This window comes from Myxocyprinus asiaticus, chromosome 5 (genome assembly GCF_019703515.2).
Source record: "Myxocyprinus asiaticus isolate MX2 ecotype Aquarium Trade chromosome 5, UBuf_Myxa_2, whole genome shotgun sequence".
NCBI classification, from domain to species: Eukaryota; Metazoa; Chordata; class Actinopteri; order Cypriniformes; family Catostomidae; genus Myxocyprinus; species Myxocyprinus asiaticus.
Genome location: NC_059348.1, coordinates 29,494,463 through 29,516,458, shown reverse-complemented (window position 1 = coordinate 29,516,458; position 21,996 = coordinate 29,494,463). Strand labels below are relative to the sequence as shown.

Here is a 21,996-nt window from a genome sequence, read left to right as displayed (position 1 = left end):
GTTGTTGCGGTAAGCAAACTGCAATGGGTCAAGAGAGAGAGGCAGCACAGAGCAGATGTAATCTCTGATTAGTCTCTCAAAGCATTTGCTGATGATGGGGGTCAGAGCAACAGGACGCCAGTCGTTTAAGCAAGTTATTTTTGATTGCTTTGGAACAGGCACAATGGTGGATGTTTTAAAGCATGTGGGGACAAAGAGAGAGAAAGGTTGAAAATGTCTGTAAAAACACCAGCCAGCTGGTTCGCGCACGCTCTGATGATGTGTCCCGGAATGCCGTCTGCGACCGCGGCTTTGCGGATATTCACCCGTTGGAAGGATCGGGTTACATCCGCTACAGAGACGGAGAGTGAACTAACCTCTGTAGCTTCGGCCGCGAGAGCTCTCTCCGCGAGGGCAGTGTTATTTCCCTCAAAACGAGCATAAAAAGTATTTAGCTCATCCGGGAGAGAGGCAGCAGTGTTCATGGTGGAGTTTTTATTCCCTTTAAAGTCCGTGATAATGTTAATTCCCTGCCACATGCTTCTAGAGTTGGTGGTGTTAAACTGTCCTTCAATCTTGCTCCTGTACTGGCGTTTTGCTGTTCTGATTTCTCTTATGCTCCTCCGCGTTCCTGGAATTAAAAGCGGAGGTCCGCACATTAAGTGCCGCGCGAACATCGTTGTTTATCCATGGTTTCTGGTTCGGATAGATCCGTATTGGTCTGGTCGGAACCACGTCCTCCACACACTTTTTGATGAAACACATTACGCTATCAGCGTAAAGCTCGATGTCGTCATCAGAGGCGGACCGGAACATCTCACAGTCCGTGTGATCAAAACAGTCCTGTAGCGTAGAGTCTGATTGGTCCGACCAGCACTGGATCGTTCTGAGGGTGGGTGTTTCCTATTTCAGTTTCTGCCTGTAAGCGGGCAGAAGCAGAATGGAAGAGTGGTCCGATTTGCCAAATGGTGGGCGGGGGAGGGATTTGTAGCCATCCCGGAAGGGAGAGGAGCAATGGTCTAAAACCCGGTCCCCTCGTGTGTTGAAACTAATGTGCTGGTGGTATTTTGGTGCGACTGATTTTAAACTGGCTTTGAACGCGGCCTCAGGGTGCGCGGTTTCCTGCTCACTTATATTCCCATACAGATCCTTAAGTGCCCGGTCTGTGTCGGCTTGTGGCGGGATGTACACAGCAGTGATAATGACCGCTGTGAATTCCCTCGGTAGCCAGAATGGTCGACACAGAAGCATGAGAAATTCCAGATCAGGAGAGCAGAAAGACTTGATTGAATGAACGTTCCTCTGATCACACCAGGATTTGGTGATCATAAAACATACACCACCACCTCTGCTTTTACCTGAGAGGTCTTTCGCTCTGTCCGCTCGGTGCACAGAGAACCCCGCGGGTTCAATGGCTGAGTCTGGAATCTCCGCAGACATCCAAGTTTCTGTAAGGCAGATAATGCAGCAGTCCCTCATCTCTCGTTGGAAAGAGATCCGCGCTTTCAGCTCGCAGAGCTTGTTATCCAGAGACTGAACATTTAACAGTAGAATAGTGGGTAGCGGGGGTCGATTTGCGCAGCGTCTTACTCTGATGAGAACGCCGGCTCTGTTTCCCCTTTTCCTTTTGCGTTTCCGCGTCCGGACTGCCCAGACAAAGGGCTCCGCTTGCGTGTTTGTAAACAGCGGGTCGGCATTGAGGAATTTGAAGTCTGGTTTACGGTGTGAAATTGCTGAACCAATGTCCAAAAGTGTTTGTCTGTCGTAGACAATAAGGCAGACAACATCCAAGACAAAAAACATAAGAATTGTGAACAAAACAAACAAAACACTACTATGTTGTGTCGGAGCTTGCAACGCAGCAGCCATACTCGGCGCTATCTTGAGTCCAATCAGGGCGTAAAATCGCCCTGTTATTGGACAGTTTAACTCATTGATTAATTATTCATGGCTGACTGTGAATAGTGAATTTCTACAATGGCATCGCTAAGTGGAAACAATTGTGTTTGAATGATGCATTTATGCCTTTAGATTTTGTTTGTAAAGTCATTACAATGTCTGCATGTGTAAAAGTAAAAATCATTAATTGAACAGTTAAGGAATCAGAACCGGAGTCATTAAATTCCTTACAATTCCCATCCCTATAGCATTAATGAGAGAGAGAGAGAAGGAGAGAGAGAGAGAGAGAGAGCCTCATTCACAATGGCATGTGTTCACCCAAGAACACAAAAGTTGACTTTACTTTACTTTTTTTTTAATGTTCTTTTATTCTCGCATTTTCATTGGCTGTTGCTTATTGCTGCTCTCTCGCTAATCAGGACAGTTTGCACACCTGATGACTGGTTAGACAGATTTCAAACCAGTTTGAAAACCAGTAAGAAATATGTCATATTATCTGTGACTTTTTGTAGGGACTATTTGCAACTAGTCTCACAAGTGTACACACTTGGCTACGATCTGGGGCTTTTTGTTGCATACTAGTCGCAGACTTAAAACATGAAAGGACAAATAGTTTCTGGTAGTCTTGTAGTGTGCACTTGTCTGAAAGCAATGCACATATTCTAAATGACCTGGTCAAGCTGTTGTAGTATGAGCCACAGCCTGAGTTGTCTAAAGTTTGTCATCTTCAGGCTCAACAAACCCTCCCCCCTACAACCCTCCCTAGGCCATTGTGTATTCCTGTGGCATGTCCACCATACCGTATCCTAGGTTCATTGGAGAGCACCCAACCTCAACCGCCGGCAGCTGTGTAGGAGACGCCTGTCAAGATGTCATCACAGCCGATCAATACGGGCAGAAAGACAGAAGTCTGGGGTTAAGTCTGACCAGGCCTGATGGACGTGTTCTTTTACCAGCAGACAATCAAGATCAGCCCCCACTTCCCCCTGATAACCTCTCAGATCCATCTCTCATTTGTGACCCAGCAATCCCCAAGGGACCACGACGGCTATAGAGCTGCTGGTATCCAAACAATACTCTCAAGGAGTGGCTCTGCTGGTGAATGGAGTTGCCTTTGTGGGGGGGGGGGGGGGGTTGTCCAAAGGCCTTTTCCAGCCCTGCCCTTCTATCTACAAACAAAAATCCTCACAATGTTAGGCCTGGCTGGAAACTGGGAGGCGGACGCATTAAAAATAAATTTGGCGGGACAGGGCCGAAACACCCTGTTGAAGGGTATCTTTGAACTTTTTTGCCTGCTCTTTGTGGAATCTCTCTCTCTCTCTCTCTCTCTCTCTCTCATGAAGAGAAAACACTGTGTCGTGTATGATAAGCAGCGCTACGCCCTGCTGATTTAGGGGATGTTGACTCAGAATGCACCCCCCCCCTTTCCCTTTCAGTCTGCGCTGTCAATCAGGGAATAATCAACAGTCAAATGAAAAGCAAGTAGGATCTGTGGCAATCTCCATGGAAGAGAGAAAGGCCTGCCTGGTTGCTGTGTGGATGGGGGAAGGCAGTTGATGGACAGTGCAGCTCTACAACACAAAGCCTGCAAGAGCTCAAAGTGGCCAGGATGCATACTGTACACAAAGTACACAGGTGGCTCACAGCCCAGGCACATCTGTCCGCACCAAAACCTTCCATGTCAGGAATTGTAATTACCATATCAATTATTGATCCGCCCGCCGCTCCCTGTTTTTTTCCTGGTATTTTCCTGATCCATGCTTTTCATGTTATCTTATTGAAACAGTTGGGAATTAAACTGAAAAATGTATATATTTTAAGTCATTATATGTTATTTGTATGGAGCTCACACCTTATTAAAGGACAGGTTTCCTGTTTGAATCAAACTGTGTAAAGCTTTTTGAAGTTAATGGGAACGAGCTGTAGGATGTTTCTCATTTTAAACTCTAAATCTGTTAAGACTGAAGCTTCGTTATTTCTCCATTTCTATTCCTTTCTCAAACTATCTGTGTCAGTACATGTGTGCTATAACTACACTACATAGCCAAAAGTATGTGGGCGCCCCCTTCTAATTACTGATTTTGTGTTTGGTGTGGAAGAACTGCACAAAAACATTTGGGATGAATTGGAATGCCAATTGTGAACCAGACCTGATTGTCCATCATCGGTGTCTGACCTCACTGATGCTCTTGTGTCTAAATGGGAGAAAATCCCCACAGCCATGCTCCAACATCTACTGTAAAGCCTTCCAAGCAAATGAAAGCTTTTATAGCAGCAAAAGGAGGTTCAACTCACTAATGCCTATGAGTTTGAAATTAAATGTTCAGCAGTCACATATGGGTGTGGTGTTTGGGTTTCCACATATGTTTGGCCAAGTAGTGTACAGTATACTGAAAATGTGAACACTCACATATGTAGTAGTATTCATGTCCTGGGCGGAACTCGAAACCAAGCGAGAAGGGGGTGAAAAGCTGGAACTTCTCAGAGAAACGTAGGGGTCCGTCGGGGCTCTGGGGCCGGTTACACTCCCAGCGTTTGAAGCCCCTCATTCGGTGCTCACAGGTAAGGTAACCATCATGGTTGACCATGAAAAGGATGTAACGCTCCATGCGACTGTGAGGTTGTGGTGTCTCGTAGTATGGACAATACACATCCAGGTAGTCGTTGATAGCCACCGCCACTGTGTATTCCCCCTGCCAGAACCTTCAACCGAGAGACAGAAAGTCAGTTCACTGAAATCAAACCAAGACTAGAGAACAACGTTGGGCAAAATTCAGAATTTAAGAATTGGCTTCTTTTCAATACATGAATTTGAATTTGAATTAAATTGGCCATGCCCCAGAGGAAGTTGAAGTGGAATTTGAATTTGCTCTAAATGACAGGAAGAGTCTGTTTATTTCTGAATAGCAATTATAACAACCTCAACAGTCACACAAAAGTTTTGTAACCAAACATAATTATGTCAATAATTTTGACTAAATATACCTATTTATTCCCTGATATGTATAATAAACTTTTACTTTTTAAACTTCAATACTGTCAATAAAGTTCAATACTGTCAAATAATTAACATCCATCAAAATTTTATTTTTGCAATGCAGTACCAGGAAATGTCCAACACATTATTTCAGAGAACTTTGTTAAATAAATATTGACATATAAATCTGAGCATTCACTTATTTTAGCCTATTTTTAAGACATACACATTTCAATTTCATATAGAAATTCCATCAAATTGAATTGCAAAATCTGCTGACAATTTAATTAATAAAACTTATTTCAACTTAATTTTGTTTATGATTACTCAATTCAAATTGATGTGATTTTGTTATGAAATTGAAACGTGTAAATCTTAAAAATAGGCTAAAATAGTTTTTGGGGTGTTCTGAGAAATGAATTGTTCTTCCACCGTAGTTCTTAAAATGAAAGTTAATTTATAAAATATAATGAATTATAAATTAAATACTCAATATCTTGTGTGCATGATAACATGTTTATGTTTAATTCATACTGAAATATGAAATGTATTATTAGAAAACACACTGACAACTGTAGAATTTGAAAATGATTTTCTTTGAATTTCATTCCATTTCACTTCCTTAAATTCAATTAGATTTATTCTGATTGCTAACTGAATTCAAATTCAAATCAAATCCAGGAATTGAATTGGAATTTTAAGCATTCTCAATTGAATTCTGAATGGAACTCTGCAAGAGGGGTGAGTGACATAGCAGAGTAACATAACTCTTGTAGAGTTATGTAGTGTTGTAGTACTCCAGTCCAGGACTCCGACTCGAGTCGTGATATTGATGACTCGTGACTTGTCTCGGACTTAAACACTACTGACTCGGACTTGGACTCGAGCATTGGGTGCATTCTGACTTGGAGGAAAGGACTCGTTACAACCGTTAACTTTTGCGTTCTGCCCTTTTATGGCTTGAGATCACATGCATGTCATGCCATGTACCGGCTGCGTGAGCACGAATCTCTGCACTCGCACGCTGATTTCCTTTGCTTTCACTCAAAACTGGAGGCGCACTCTCAACTCTCCCTGCTCTCGTTCAGAGAGTGCGTGTGCCACTCAAAACATGTCAAGTGTACTCGCAAATCTATTATAACGCAAAATAACTCTGCCTCTGTTTATTCATACAAATATTCTGCCTCTGTAGATGTGGTATAGCGAGGATGAACACCCGTTGCCCTAACCCTAACCCCGTTTGAGGAATCAACTCGCCATTTGGTCGGTGGTGCATAATACATGGTAAAGTCATACTGTAAGAATGATATTTTGATGCTCACTGACAATGTAAGAGACATGAGCAAATCAAATGACAGAAACCGTTAACAAAGAACACGTTGCGACTCAAGTCCTTTCAAAACTTTCACCTCTTACACTTACCTGCACAAGTTTGTCTAGAACGCATAAAGGATTTTTCAGAATGGTGGCACATACGTAGAAAATTTGAAAATATGTGGAACAAATCGAAAATCATTGTTACAATTTATAATTATAACAGGAACATAAGATGACAGGTGCAGTTTTACATAGAAACTGAGATTGGCTCGTGTGATGCGAGTTTATCACAAATGTAGGCTAAAACAATTAAGTAATCCCATTGTTAAAAGGACAAACATCCATCCATCCATCCATGAATAATCATGTGAATTGCTCCAATGCCTGAATTATAATGAATAATTATAAAAATAAATAAATAAATTAACTTCAAATAAATGACATATCATTTTTTATTTCCTTGATTATTGTATAGGCCTAGATACAACATTATGATAGATAGATACTGTAGATAGATTGTATGTATGGTTTCTTGTACAATACACTTTAAGAGGCTGAATGTGTGTGTGTGTGTGTATGTGTGTGTGTGCTAATAAACTTAAAATGGCAGCAGTTGCTTATTTTATGACATAGACAAGAACTCGTGACTTGGACTTGTATGCAGTTATTGGCGACTTGGCTTGGACTCAACTCGGACACAATATTGGTGACTTGGACACGGATTTGAGCAGTGAGGACTCGGACTCAGACTTGACTCGGACTCGACTCGGACTCGAGATCTAGTGACTTGACTACAACACCAGAGTTACGTATGATATATTCTTCAGTTCAGCTTTTTTATTCTTCCTCTATTCAAACCATATACAGCATCAAAGAACCATGTTTAACACACAAAGACTAAATCTGTTGGGCAGAAAATCACAGGCAACTGAACAGAATAAGCTGGAGTGAATAACCACAAAGCATATTTTCTATCTAGGTCACCATTATGCAGAGAGAGAGAAAGACTGGCAAACCAGAACACACAGTAATAAGAACACACAAACACTACCAAACTCTGTTTGTAATACTGTAATGAGCAGGGGGCTGTTTAAAAAAAATTAAAAATAAAATTAAATGAAATAAAACCTTGTTTAGAACCTAAAATAGACCCCTTTAAAAAGAACTCTGTGTTTACCTTTTCATAACTGTGTTAGTGAAGTGCATTAACATGTATAAATGAAAATGTTGACTTTATTCACATTAAGCACTTGCAATATAGTCAGCTAGTTGATTCCTGTTAGCTTGTCATATAACTCATAAACTTAATATTAAATTGCACGTTTAAAGTTCACCCAAAAATGAGAATTCTCTCATTATTCACTTACCCTGATGACATCCGAGATGTGTATGACTGTCTTTCTTCAGCAGAACACAAATAAAGATTTTTAGAAGAAGACAGAGCTCTGTCAGGTCCTTATAATGCAAGTAAACGAATGCCAGCAGTCTGACGGTCCAAAAGTCACATTTAGGCAGCATAAAAGTAATCCACATGACTCCAGTCAATCAATTAATGTCTTCTGAAGCAAACTGATACGTCTGTGTAAAAAATAAGTTGATAATTAACTTTTAAAATGTGCTTCCTGCCAGCAGTTGTCGCATCACGTAGCTGTTGCGTGACGTAAGCACGTCGGCGAGTTCACGCAAGAATTTATCAATAATGAGATAATTTTCATTTTTGGGTGAACTTCCTTCCTTTAATCGAAGCTTTGAACCATACTGGCAACTGTTAAATAAATTTTCATGCTTTGCATTTGAATTTCTCTCTATATATTGTGTATTTCATCAGAATGCAGCCTTTAGAGTGAGAGAAAAAGAAGGGAGGGGAGGGGTGGAGGGCAAAAGATAGCATGAGTAAATCCAGCCAAAATCAGTTTAAAAAGTCAGTGTGACCTACAGAGGCTGCAAATGTGTGACAGTATTGTCTGTTGTCATAGTGTAATGTCTATATGCTTTTCACAAAAAAATAAAATAAAAAAGGCAGAGGAAAAAATAAGAAATGAACTAATAAAAAGGTTTAAAACAAGTGGCAAATCTGCCAGTGGAACAAGACAAAATATACTTGTATTCAAGACAGACTCTCTTAAGTCGCAGTACCATACAGCAAATTTGTTTTATAAATTTATGGGTGACTCTCGTCAAGCTTTTCAAGTGCATGTCTGGGTCAAATTTCACCCCAAAATCAAAAGAGAAAATAAGAAGTTATAAAAGAAAAGATAACAAAGCACATTTTGTACAATTAAGATTATACAGACACTATTTTCATGATATTCAAGCACCCCTTTCCCAACTGTCATTACCTAAAATCTCATTATGATATACTGTTTTATTTAAAGTGTGAAATATTTATCCATCATGGTAATATTTGAGGTACTGACTTTAAATTAGGCTGATTTTAATACAAGCATTATGTCCGAATTGGAAGATTTGAATTACTGTATTACAGTAATGAGAATCTAATGAGAATCATAACTGAGAATAATAAGAATGACCAAAAACTCAAAAGTAAGAAATAAGGACACATTACAGTAATGGGAGTGGGTATGCTTAATTATGCATAATCATAATCATGCATAATCATAAATCATAATGCAAATATTAATGGTGCAAATGTTTTTTTTTTTATTGCCTTTATTCAAAATATTTTCTTATTTTTTATTTTGGGGTGAAATATGACCCAGATATGATTTTATTTTTTTAAATTTCCTTATCTGGTTTTTAGGATGTTTAAATATTTTTGCAAGAAAAGACGAAATATGCTGATTAAGAATATGCTTTATTTATTTATTTATTTTTAAGAGTGTTCATAAATACAACAAATATAACATTTTCCAAAACTTTCAAATCATTGCACCAGATATATCTGAACTCTATAAACCCCTTTTTATAGACCAACTTGTTTCTAAGAGAAAACACCAAAAAGCACTCACACCTCTGTAAGTGAGGCAGCACTGTCAGGTATTGGACCATTTCCCTTCATTGCTCCATATGAGGTCCTGTCCTCTCATTTAGAGGAGTTGCCCTCTCCAGCACCTGCTGTCTGTCCTTTAACTAGACAAACTATTGGTAGGGTGATGTCCTCACAGTGCAGCACTTAAAGCCCACATCAAGTGCCTTAAAGGCTGGTTGTTGTGCCCTCAGAAAATGGCTCTTTCAGATGTGTGGACTCTCTCTCTCTCTCTCTCTCTCTCACACACACACACACACACATGCTTATAGACATAAAAGCTGCCGTAAATTACTTCAATGGAGAGGAACATCTCTTGATTTGTTACTGTAATTCAGTTCTCACAGTCCTAATCAAGTTCACCTGCTGGAGATTAGTCACGTTTCTAAACTGTTACCTCAATTCCATCTTTCCACAGCCCAGTTTACATTAAATGGACAAATGTATTTTAGGTCCTTTCAAACAAACCCAAGTGACTTGTTTGTCTAATCACTTGTTTATACTTTCAGAAGGAATAAATTTCCAGGAAGTTTGGTGCTCCTGACCTTCAATGTAAACGGTGCAAAGATATTTTTTCTAATCATGCATGAAAAGATTACAGAGGGGACATACAGTATATCAGTGTGAGAGGAACATCCAAGCATATGTGGGATCACAACTGTGGGTGCGTGCGTGCGTGTATGAAACACATCCTTCACTATCTTTCCAGGAACACATTTCGCCTGTTGCGCTTGACCTTCTCCAACACTATCCAAGCACATCAGGAACTTGTTTATGGTTCATGGTGAAATATTGATCTGTGAATTTACAGTGGCTTCCATAACCTCTTATCAATTACCGCTGATTGGTTCCATCACCAAACACAACATTGCATCAATGTTCAATAACTACATCAATAACCATCCCATCGCCTAGAACACAGAGCCAGGGGCAAAATGAAACCCGAGCACCCAACACATCACACATAAAATTCTGTCACACCCCACAAGCGCGAGATAATGGGGTGTGACTTAACTTCTCTGGTTAGTTTAATAGAAAGGCTTTGCAATGGCAAAATAGGGGCGAGAACAACGACAATGAGTCAAATGTCTGAGACCGGATGCATAATAATAAAACAAAATCTTGGGTAGGCCTAGCCCACATTTGTCAGTCGGCCTATGTAAATTGTTGAAATGTAATCTGGGAAATTTACCATTCCAAATGAAGGACTTTGCTATGCTATCAAATTGCTTGAAATAAGAGAGGGGGACATCTACAGGGAGAGACTGTAGCAGGTAGTTGAATTTTGGAATACAATTCATTTTAGTAACATTAACCTTCCCAATCATAGATAAATGTAATGAAGCCCACCTACTCACCTCACTCGAAAAACTTTTTATTAAGGGTCAAAATTAACTCTAACTAAATCACACAAATTTGCTGGGAATAAAATACCCAAATACTTAATGCCCTGTTTAGGCCACTGGAAGGCACCCGGTTGAAAAGCCATTACTGGGCAGTACGCTGTCAGAGCCAAAGCTTCGGATTTAGACCAACTGACTCTGTATCCCGAGAACTTAGAAAAGGAATTAATAATTCTGTGGAGGCAAGGCATAGATCTAGTGGAGTCAGAGACGAATAATAAAATATCATCTGCGTAAAGCAAAAGCTTATGCGTCATACTTCCCACCACCACCCCTCGAAAATCATCTTCCTTTCTTATCGTGGCTGCTAATGGTTCCACGACAAGACAGAACAATAATGGGAAAAGAGGGCAACCCTGTCCAGAGTAAAATATTCTGAAATTAATCCATTTGTTTGTACCTCCGCTACTGGGTGTCTATAAAGTAACTTAATCCATCCAATAAAAGTGTTCCCGAACCCGTATATTTCCAAAATCTTAAAAAGATAATCCCATTCTACCATATCAAACGCCTTTTCGGCATCAAGTGAGATGGCAGTGACCGGAGTCTGATCATTCGCCACTGACCACATGATATTGATGAGATGCTTGATGTTATCAGAAGAGCTGTGGCCCCGAATAAACCCCACCTGATCTATGTTTATAAGAGATGTCATAACTTTACTTAATCGGTTAGCCAAAATTTTTAGTCTAGCTGGATCAGGGAAATTGGACGGTAACTCTTACACTTGCTTGGATCTTTGTCCTTTTTAAGAATCAGACTGATCTGGGCTTGTGTCATGGTTGGCGGAAGCTTTCCATTTTTTAATAATTCCCTATAAACTTCTTATAGAAGTGGAGTCAGTTCTGTAGCATAAGATCTAAAAAATTCAGCAGCAAATCCATCTGGCCCGGGAGCTTTGCCTGTAGGCAAGGCCTTAATTACCTCGCCAAGCTCCTCCAAGGTTATCTCAGAGTCATGAGAATTGTTTTGCTCAGTCATCAGTTTAGGGAGTTCTAATGGTTCCACAAAATTTCTAATATCTTCATCAGTAGACGAAGACATGGAACTATAGAGATCAAGATAGAATTCTTTAAAAGCATTATTAATATCAATGGCCAAGGTAAAAATTCCACCACCATCATCATTCTAACAGTGAATGGTAGAAAAAGACTCTCTCTGCTTTATATATCTAGACAAAAGCTTCCCTGCAAGAGTCTTGCCCTGAATAGCCAAAACTCAACCTTCCGCGACAAAATTGTATTATATCTGTATTTCAATCGGGTCAATTCTCTCAGGCCATCAGACAACATTTGGCGCTTAAGCTCTGCCTCAGCACCTTTAATATTCCCTTCCAACTCCAAGAGTTCTCGTGCTTTGGATTTTTTTGATGAATGAGGCATAATGTATGATCCGACCCCTAAGAACTGCCTTAAGTGCCTCCCAAGCCACACCAACAGAGGATACTGAGGACCAGTTGGTCTCCATATAAACACTGATTTCAGCCTTTAAAATTTGTTTGAAATCAGGATTTTTCAAAAGGGATACATTAAAGTGCCAACTATATGATTTATTTTTCTCCGTATGTGGCAACACCTCTTAACTCACCAGGGTGTGATCTGAGACTAAGATGTTTCCAATTGAACAATCAACAACAGATAAAATGAGGGACTTAGATATAATATATATATATATATATATATATATATATATATATATATATATATATATATATATATATATATATATATATTCTAGAATAAATCTTATGGACTGATGAAAAAAATGTATAGTCCCTACCAGATGGGTTCAAAAGTCTCCAAATATCTATAAGACCAAGATTTTTACACATCCTGTGAAGCATCAGTGTTGCTCTAGGGGGCTTACACACTTTTGCTTCACTATGATCAAGGACTGAATCAATCAACAGATTAAAGTCTCCACCCAATATTATATCATGAGGGGTGCCAGCGGCTTGCAACATCCCTTCAAGATCTATAAAAAAGCCCTGAGGGTCAGCGTTAGGTGCGTAAATATTAGCCAAAATCAACCTTCACCCCTGAATTTCTGCTAAAACAATAATGACTCTTCCTAATTTATTTTTAATATGTTTGAGACATCTGAATTGTAGATGCTTACTTATCAGTGTAATAACTCCCCTGCTCTTACTTGAGCCAGCACTAAAGAAAACATGTCCACCCCCTATCTTCCCAAATTTTTCAGCTTCCTGCTGGGAAAAATGCATTTCTTGAAGAAACACTATATTATATTTCTTATTTTTAAGGAAAGAAATAACCTTCCTTCTTTTTATGGGGTGCCCCAACCCATTCACATTCCATGTGGAGAGAGACAATCCACTCATATTAACATTTGACATTTTGACATATTATAAAAAATAGATTGTGTGTCAAAAATAAAATTATGAAGACCACATTCCAACATTAGTGCAACAGTCAAACCCCGAACTTCCCCTTGAACCAAACAAAAAAGAAAAACATGTGCATTGACCCCGCGCACGATAGCGCCAATGATCCATCCCTCTAAACTCAAACAGTCCATGTACGCCTACGAGAGCCCCTGCGACAACTTTGCCTTCAGATTGCTCAAGTCTGGTGTTTCTATAAAAATTTTGTGAGACAGAATTACATAACAATTACATAATCTATAAAACAAATTCCAGAATAAACACAAAGAATATGTAGATTAATTTACAAAACTGTCTCTAAGTTCTGTTCCTCCACAAAACAAACTCCAGCCACTAGCAGAACCAGCACACACACAAAAAACAAAACAAAGAAAATCCGTTCAGTTTTCTCGGACAGTCAAAGGAGTGTTCAGTGAGCCGGCTGTTCATGATTACAGCAAATAACCTAATCCTTCCAATGTCCTGCAAACAAAAAAGAAAACAAACTCCATCCAATAGGAGGCATAAACACAAGGATCATGCAGATTCATCCACAACTGTCCCGAAGGAGTGTTATTCCACAAAACAAACTCCAGCCGCTAGGTGGAACCAGCACAAAAACAAACAAAAAAAAAAGGCGCCCAGCTTCCTTGGACAGTCAAGTGAATGTTCAGTGCATCAAGCTCACTTAGGGGCAACGTGAGAAACACACCATGACTTCCTCAGTCCATTAAGTTTATGAAAGACATCGCTTGTTGTGGGCATATAAATATTTTGCGGCCATCCTTAGTATCTACTCTCAATTTGGCCGGGAACATCAGTGCAAAAGCGACCTTCCGTTGATGTAAGAGTTTCTTGCATTCCGTTGATGCAAAAGTTTCTTGAAGGAGTGTTATTCCACAAAATAAACTCCAGCCTCTAGGCAGAACCAACACAAAAAGAAACAAAAAGGCACCCAGCTTCCTCAGACAGTCAAGTGTATGTTCAGTGAGTCAAGCTCACTTGGCAGCAACATGAAAATCACCAAATGGCTTAGTCACCCCATTGTTTCTATGAAGAACAATGCTTGTTGTGGGAATGTAAATATTTTGAGGCCATCCTTAGTATCTATTCTCAATTTGTCCGGAAACATCAGTGCAAAAGAGACCTTCCATTGATGTAAGAGTTTCTTGCAATCCTTGAATTGATACCGTTTCTCTCTTGTCAAATTCGCAAAGTCTGGGAACAAGAAAATGTTGTGGTTCTTCCAAGAAAGCCTTCCTTTACTCCTCGCCTCATGTAACACGAGATCTTTATCGGATGATCTCAAAAATTTGGCCAGAATTGATCGGGGCCTGTCTCCCTCAGCGGATCTCCGAGCCGGGCCCTGTGAGCTCGCTCGATTTCCAGCTTATGGCCTGTTATGTCGAGCAGACTCTGGAAGAGCTCATCTAGGAATTTCACCATATCATGGCCTTCCTCATGCTCAGGAATTCCAACAATTCAGACATTGTTTCGCAGATTACGATTCTCAAGGTCTTCCAGCTTTTCCCAAATGCATTCCAAATCTACTTTGGTCGCTAGCAGGTTAGCAGCTAATTCCCTCTCCGATGACTCCAGATAATCTATCTGTTTCTCGACGTCCGCGATTCTTGTAACCAACTCAGTGAATTTCGTCTCCATCGCCGTAATCGTTTGACGTATTACAGCAAGTTCCTCCAAGTCAGCCACGGCCTTCGCCAGCATTACAGACATGCTGGACAGATGCCGTTGAATCTCTCCCGCTGCACCATCCAAACTGAGTCCCTGGTCTGCGGCCCTGTCTGGGGTATCAGCTTGAGCATGTAAGTGTCTTTTAATATCTCCAGAGTCGGAGGATTTTGAATTCTTTGACATGCTGACTTCATAAAACAGTTATATAACAGGATGTATCGAATCTCACCGGTTAAGACACAAAAAGAATTAAAAAAGTGCGCAGAGCTCGCCGTTCACACGTCCGACCGCTGCATGGCGCCATGCGACTCTGAAATTACTTTTGTTGACAAATATAAATTGTGTTTATGTATGAATTTGTTTACAAAATTGATGAACTGAACCAGATAGTGGGGGAAAAGCAGCAGTGTCCAGCAAACATGGGAAATCCTTCAGTACGGTTTAAAAAGCATCCTAAGTAGATACCTCATTAAATTGGTTGAGTGTGCAGAGCTGTAATCTAGTCAAAGCTGAAATATAAGATTGTTTTGATAAGTTTAACATTTTTGGCTGCTTCATTATTTCCATACAATCTATTTGTGTAATTTAATAGTTGGTGACTTTACTAGTATTCTTAAATGTGGAAAAAAAAGTAATAAAACACAAGAAGTAGGTGTCTAAACTTTGGAAATGTGATGTAGATCAGGCTGTGATTCAGGCTAACAGACATGATGTAGAGACTGCTGAATCATAAACAGTATGATGCTCATGCTCCAGAATATTAAAAATATCTCTTTCTCATGTTTATACACATACAACACACACACACACACACACACACACACACACACACACACACACACACACACACATATGTTGGTGCAGCTATCATTATGAGGACTCTCCATAGACATAATCATTTTTATACTGCACAAACTATAGATTCTATCCCCTAACCCTAACCCTACCCCTAAACCTAACCCTCAAAAAAAACTATCTGCATTTTTACATTTTCAATAAAACATCGTTTAGTGTGTTTTTTAAGCGATTTGAATTATGGGGACACTAGAAATGTCCTCATAAAGCACATTTATAGCACAATTCCCTTGTAATTACCAGTTTGTAACCTAAAAAAAGTCCTCATAAACCACTTAAACCTGCCCACACACACACACACACACCTTTCTTCTTCCCCAGGTAGATGGAGCATCGTTCAGAATTGTAAACAAACACACTTCAGTTTCTCGCATCATGACGCTCCTAATTCACCTGCTGTCGTCTCGCGTTCTTGTCTTTCCTTTGTCTCTTAAAAGTTTGATATTCAGATGATCCTCACAATCTCAAATATCTGAAGCTGCTTTTAGACAGAGCAGAGCGCTCACAAGATGAGCACATACTCCTGCACATATAAACAATAAACTGTCACAACTGCAGAAAATATGCAATAATGCCAGAGATGAACATTTATATTCTGGTAAACACCTGTGTCGAACATTTGAAGTGTTAGAACAAAAAATGTCAAGATTCAACCTGCTCACATAGCCTATAAAAGCTTTTTGAAATGCACTGGTAGAGAAATTTCAAAGTATTTTATTTTTATTTTAAAAAGTAAAAGTTTTGACAATACAAAGAGTCTCTCCATTTTATTTAAAAAAAGGAAAAGGGTTAGGATTTGGGTTAGAGTCAGTCTGTAATAATTATAATTAGCTGTACTGTATATAGATAGCATTTATTCAAATATATAAACAGTGTATATATATATATATATATATATATATATATATATATATATATATATATATATATATATATATATATATCGCTTATTATAATTAGTACAGACCAACCCTAACCCACATCCTAACCCTCTTCCTAAACGAAACCTTTTTGAATTTTTATATTTTTTAAATTAAATTGTGAATTGATTTTCTAATTGAGGACATCCCCAAATATCCCAAAAGGAATGTCAGATTTAGCTCACTTTTAAGCACAACTTTGTAGCCGAACTGTAATACGTACACACACAAAAGCTGTGAGTGACTACATTTTTCCTGTGGCAAAGTTCAGTGGATTTGCAGATTTAGCTATTAATAGTAGAGATGGCAGCATATGAGCATTACTTTAAGCCTCACAGGAAGTCTTGCTCTCTTACAATTCTTTCTCCCAGTCTTTGTATCAAAGGATCACTTGAGGCACAACAGCACACACACACACACACACACACACACACACACACACACACACACACACACACACACACACACACACAAACACACACTATGCCATGTTGCTGTAATTCCAAGGTGGTTGATCCACAACCCTGGCATTATAAACACTTGCCTTACATATTATGTGCGAAATGTAGCTACGGCTCAGTACGCTGTGATTCTGGAGGTTTTCCAGCACTGCTCATTGTGTTCTTGCCACAAGCAGGCCTTTTGCCATCATGCCAGCCCTGCGAGACACTAAGGGCTTTTAGTGATATGGAAAAGCAAAGGGCTGCCACAATGTTGTGAATGCAAAGCTCCAAGGCAAAGCTCTTCCATCCAAGATAAAAGAGAGGAGAAAAGCCACTTATCGCTGGGGCTATCTGCTGCCCGCATCTGATGCAGGGGCTTGGGAACCGGACCTTGTTATGTCAAGAGGAGCGAGGAGGTACTGACACTGCCAAAAGAGAAAGAGAAGGAAGCGCAAGAGAGCGAGAGAGAGAGAGTGCTGCCATTCTAAACAGCAATGCTGGACAACACAGCCAAATCTAGACTTGATGATGTCTGTTGTTTCCAGGGCACTTCATAAGTCTGACACACAGAATAAAAGGGAGTCATTAAATCAGCAGAAACAAAATTCAACTCGCCAAATGTGAGTAAGAACAGAAATAGTTTTGACTGTTTCTTTTCTAAATGTGGCTAAAAATATAGCCAAATATGGCAGCTGTAGAAAAGGAAATCCTGCCTTACAGTTAAAAGAGACAAAAACCTTTTTGAAGGATACATCACCTGTCTGCTTACTCAAGAACGTGCATGCGCATTAGCAGGACCAGCCTAAAATATAGTGTGTGATTTGAACAATAGAAGCACAATTTGAAATGCTGATTTGAAAAGATGTTATTTGATTGTAATGTTGACCAGCCGTTTTAGAGATTTCAGTCTTTTCCCATTCAAGTAGATTGGAGCTGTACTTATATGACAAGAAAATATAGTAGCTGCTCAGATGTGTTATGAATATTGTAGCCAAGTTATCTGACTTGCCTTAAAGGAACTTGAAAAAAGTAAAAATTGGATTTGGCAAGTTACTCACCAGTTGGCCGGTAACTGTCAGGAGCTACAAAATCAATAAGATACTATTTTAATAATAAAATAGTAAGAAGATAGTCTGAATTAAATGACATGAGTGATTTACATCAAAGACACACAAGCCGTCTAATAAAGACTATGTGGTAATTCTTGTGTGTGCAACACAATGCTGTATACCTTAATATTAAAGCAATAGTCAACCTGATATATCAATTGACAATAGGAATGCCATAAAATATTGACACATCGATTATTGATCTGCACGTTATTTTTTCAATACGTTTTTGAGGCATTGATATATTAACATAAGCCAACATTTAAATTAGAAGCCTAATTTGTGTGCTTTCCAATTCACTGACAGTTGGCCTTCCGTTTAATGTAGTCTGGCGTAACAGCTTTGGGAGACCACAAAGGAGTGATATAACATTCACTGTACTTAATACTGAAGGACGTGTCAATGCGGTGCGGGTGGGAGTCCAAAGCTGTGAATCTAGTCATCATACACACAAAAGTTATGAAGGTTTTTGTACTTCTTCAAGAATGAACAAAGTGACATTGACGTTTGCAGGTTAGTGTATGAAACGTATGTAAATGCGCAAACTGAAAGATAAGAAATGACAAGGTTTATTATGCAATTCCACTGTATGTAGCCTTAAATATGTTTCATTCAAGCTGTCAAAAAACAAAAAGACATACTTGTAACTGAAAATACATTGTGTAGGCTATATGAAAGATATACTATATATACACACACTGTATATAGACACATCTACTGTACACAATATATCATACAGTGATAGCTAGAGTAATTAATCTATGTCCTTTGATAATGATTTAGTTAAAATGTTATTGAAAACTATGTGAGTTTTGCACCATGGTGCTGCTGAATTATGAGCAGACTCCGGAGTCATAGCTGGGCATACCTCCACAGAAAACAACTGTTTCATTAGCACTTTATAATAGAGTTACATTTGCTAACATTCGTAAATGCATTAGGTAACATGAACTAACAATGAACAATATAAATTTTACAGTGTTTATTAATCTTTTTTAAAGTTAGTCAATAAAAATAAAATTATTAATTATTAGTTCATGTTAGTTCATAGTGCATTAACTAATGTTAACATATACAACTTTTGATTTAAAAAATGTATTAGTTTATGTTGAAATTAACATTAACCAAGGTTAATAAATGCTGTAAAAGCATTGTTCTATGTCAGTTCATGTTAACTAATGTTGTTAATGAATGTTTACAAATATAACCTAATTTGAAATTGTTACCATTGTTTCTTAACTTAAAACACGCCATGTCGTCAGCCAGGCGAGTCTGGTGTGTAATCACTCTTTGCCAAAGTTGTGTTGAGAAATATGTATGAAGAGACAAAGACTATAGTGCAGTGAGTAGCCCTATTTATATCTGAAAAAGTGCACATACTGATAATTATTGGGAAACTTTTCTGATTATCAATGCATGAAAAAGGCATTGATCCCAAGCCTAATCAACAATAATTTTACAGCAATTATTAATCTTGGTTTATGTTCATAGTACTATATATACTAATACATTTTTGACATTAAAAGTTATACATTAATGCATTATGAACTAACATGCACTAGCAATGAACAATAATGTATTTTTAAATTAACAGTAACCAAGATTAATAAATGCAGTAAAACATCATTGTTCATTTCAGATCATGACACCTAATGCATTTACTTACGTTGACGAATAGAACCTTATTGCAAAGTGTTCCTCGCATATAATCAAACAACTTTTACGGCAAGTGAAGAATTTACCATCAGAAGTTTAACTAGGATCCTAAATGTGGCGACACATATTGAATATAGAATATTAGTCACATTAAGCCCCCAAATGAAAATCACAATGTTTCTTCTACACGATTTTTGTGACAGATGCAGTTTAACCAACAGATGGTTTCATCTCGTATATGATACTGCAAGTGATACTATGACCTGTGCTGTTTGCTGGCAAAATACACATTTTCAGGTAAGAAATATTTGAAGTTGAAGTGTGCAATTTCTGTGTCACTAGCATCACCAAAAGAATTGCAAAAATAATACTGTTTTCAAACAAATTCCAGAAAACTCCCCCATCTCCCATTGGTTGTACAAACAGATAGTCCCGCCCCAAATTCACACTATTGGTCGAGCTAATGTTGCCATGTCGGGTTGGATGGGCCTTTAAAAAAACAGGAAAATGTTTTGATAGTGCCAAAGTGTTGCACTTTTAGGTGAAATCAACCTAAAAATGGCTTATGACTCTGTGTATTAAGCTGGGTTACGAGACAGATTTTAACATTGAAAAGATTACACACAACAGCTTTAAGGTCACCTGCCTTTGGCATGTGTGGCAAAAAGCTAATATTGGACCCTGTGTGCACATATTGAAATTTTCTAGCAAGTCTTTCAATGAATTTGCAACACACATAAAAGTGGGTTGTCAGAGTCCAAGCATTCAGCAATCTAATCTATTATGTTGCATTGATGGAGGGTGTGAAAAAAAATAAAGCCCTAATATCCAGACTCAATCAGTTCTCCTATGGCAATGCTCAGCTGAGGTGATTAATCAGGACCACTGACTGCTTTAGCAGGCTGCTGTATGATAGATGGCGTCTGGATCGTAACTCTGCCTCTGGTCACAATGGTAGAGAGCGGCAGCCAGGCTCCTGGGCTCTGGAGGGAGCAACCAATCCTGATGATGAAGGCTGTCCACAGTCTCCTCACAGCATACACCCGGCCTCATTATTCCCCTTCTGCCCAGACACATACACAGCAGGGATACTGCACCATCTCCATGGGAAGAAATAATACTTTTGGATACAATTACCGGATTGGGAGTGTGGCATCTTACCACAGGCAGTGTCGGCCCTAAAATCTGCCTCATTGTTAGGCAGCTCGGTTCGCACAGCTAGCTATACCACTGAATAGGGAACAACATGACTGTGGGGAGCCTCTGCAGCCTCGCATGGCCCGTAATCATTTTAAACGTGAAATTATGAGCTTTCACGTATGGAAGTCACTACGAGGAGATTTCGCCGCTATTTTTCATGATACTGGAGGCAGGACTAGGGGCTTTAGCTCCTGTGTGACTTATTACAGAGGGCACTATGAGCAGGCAAGACATGAAAAACGCATAATTTTCTTATTCATTTCTCATAGCATGAATTTGAGCTCAGTGTCAAATAGAAGCAGCCAGGAAAGTGTCTTTTTTGTCAGACTACAATGTGGATTATGACATGAAGGGTAACAATTAGAGTGCTTTTTGTCTGTAAATTGTCAAGAGTCATGTGGGTCATTGCTGAATCCTTTAAGAGGGTGCAGCAATAAGAGATTAGAAACCATCAATGGGAAAAAATGAACAAAACAAATTACTGCTGTTAGTACAAATCTTAAGCATCTTATTACTGTTGCATATACAGGGGCATCATGCACCTTTTTTTTTTTTTTGAGGGGGCAAAAAACCAGTGGCGGTCCTGGTTCACTTGGTGCCCTAATCAAGACATGACCAAAGAAATAAATACTTTGCAAAACTTAGTAATTCAACTTCAATATATGCAAGTAAGACATGTTAGTCTAACAGTATGGTTTTAAATGAGTGAGCAAAGGGATCCAGGTTCAACAACATAATGTATACAATAATAGTAATATATTTTAATAAACCAAGCTAAACTAGCTCACCATGCATTTTCATTGTATGGAAGACAGCAGCTTTGACATTTTGATAATTACTCCATTTGTGTTTCACAGGTAAAATGTTAAATGAGTTTCTAGCAACAGACAATAGAATTTTCAGTGTAATGAAAATAATCATCAGAAGGTGCAACTCAACTGGACTGACCACATTTAGACATCTGAATGGGACATTTCTGCCACATTGTTTTCAAATAACAAATTTTTACCTTCAATAATCTTGCAACTTAATTAACAATGTGTGTGTGTGTGTGTATTTATATATATTTACATACTGTATATACAGTATACGATTGATAATGTAGCTGCCCGATTAGGCTACGCACATATACATACTGCATATATATATATTTGTATATATACAGTATATTAGAGCT

General features: G+C 38.8%; 1 protein-coding gene across 1 annotated transcript in view; it reads right to left on the bottom strand.

The window, feature by feature from the left end:
- Positions 1-21,996, bottom strand: part of LOC127441528 (ephrin-A2) — a 110,099-nt gene that overhangs the window by 8,918 nt on the left and 79,185 nt on the right. Inside the window, exon 2 of the mRNA XM_051699062.1 lies at positions 4,289-4,581. Coding sequence (XP_051555022.1) covers positions 4,289-4,581 — 293 coding nt within the window. The remainder of the gene's footprint in view (positions 1-4,288; positions 4,582-21,996) is intronic.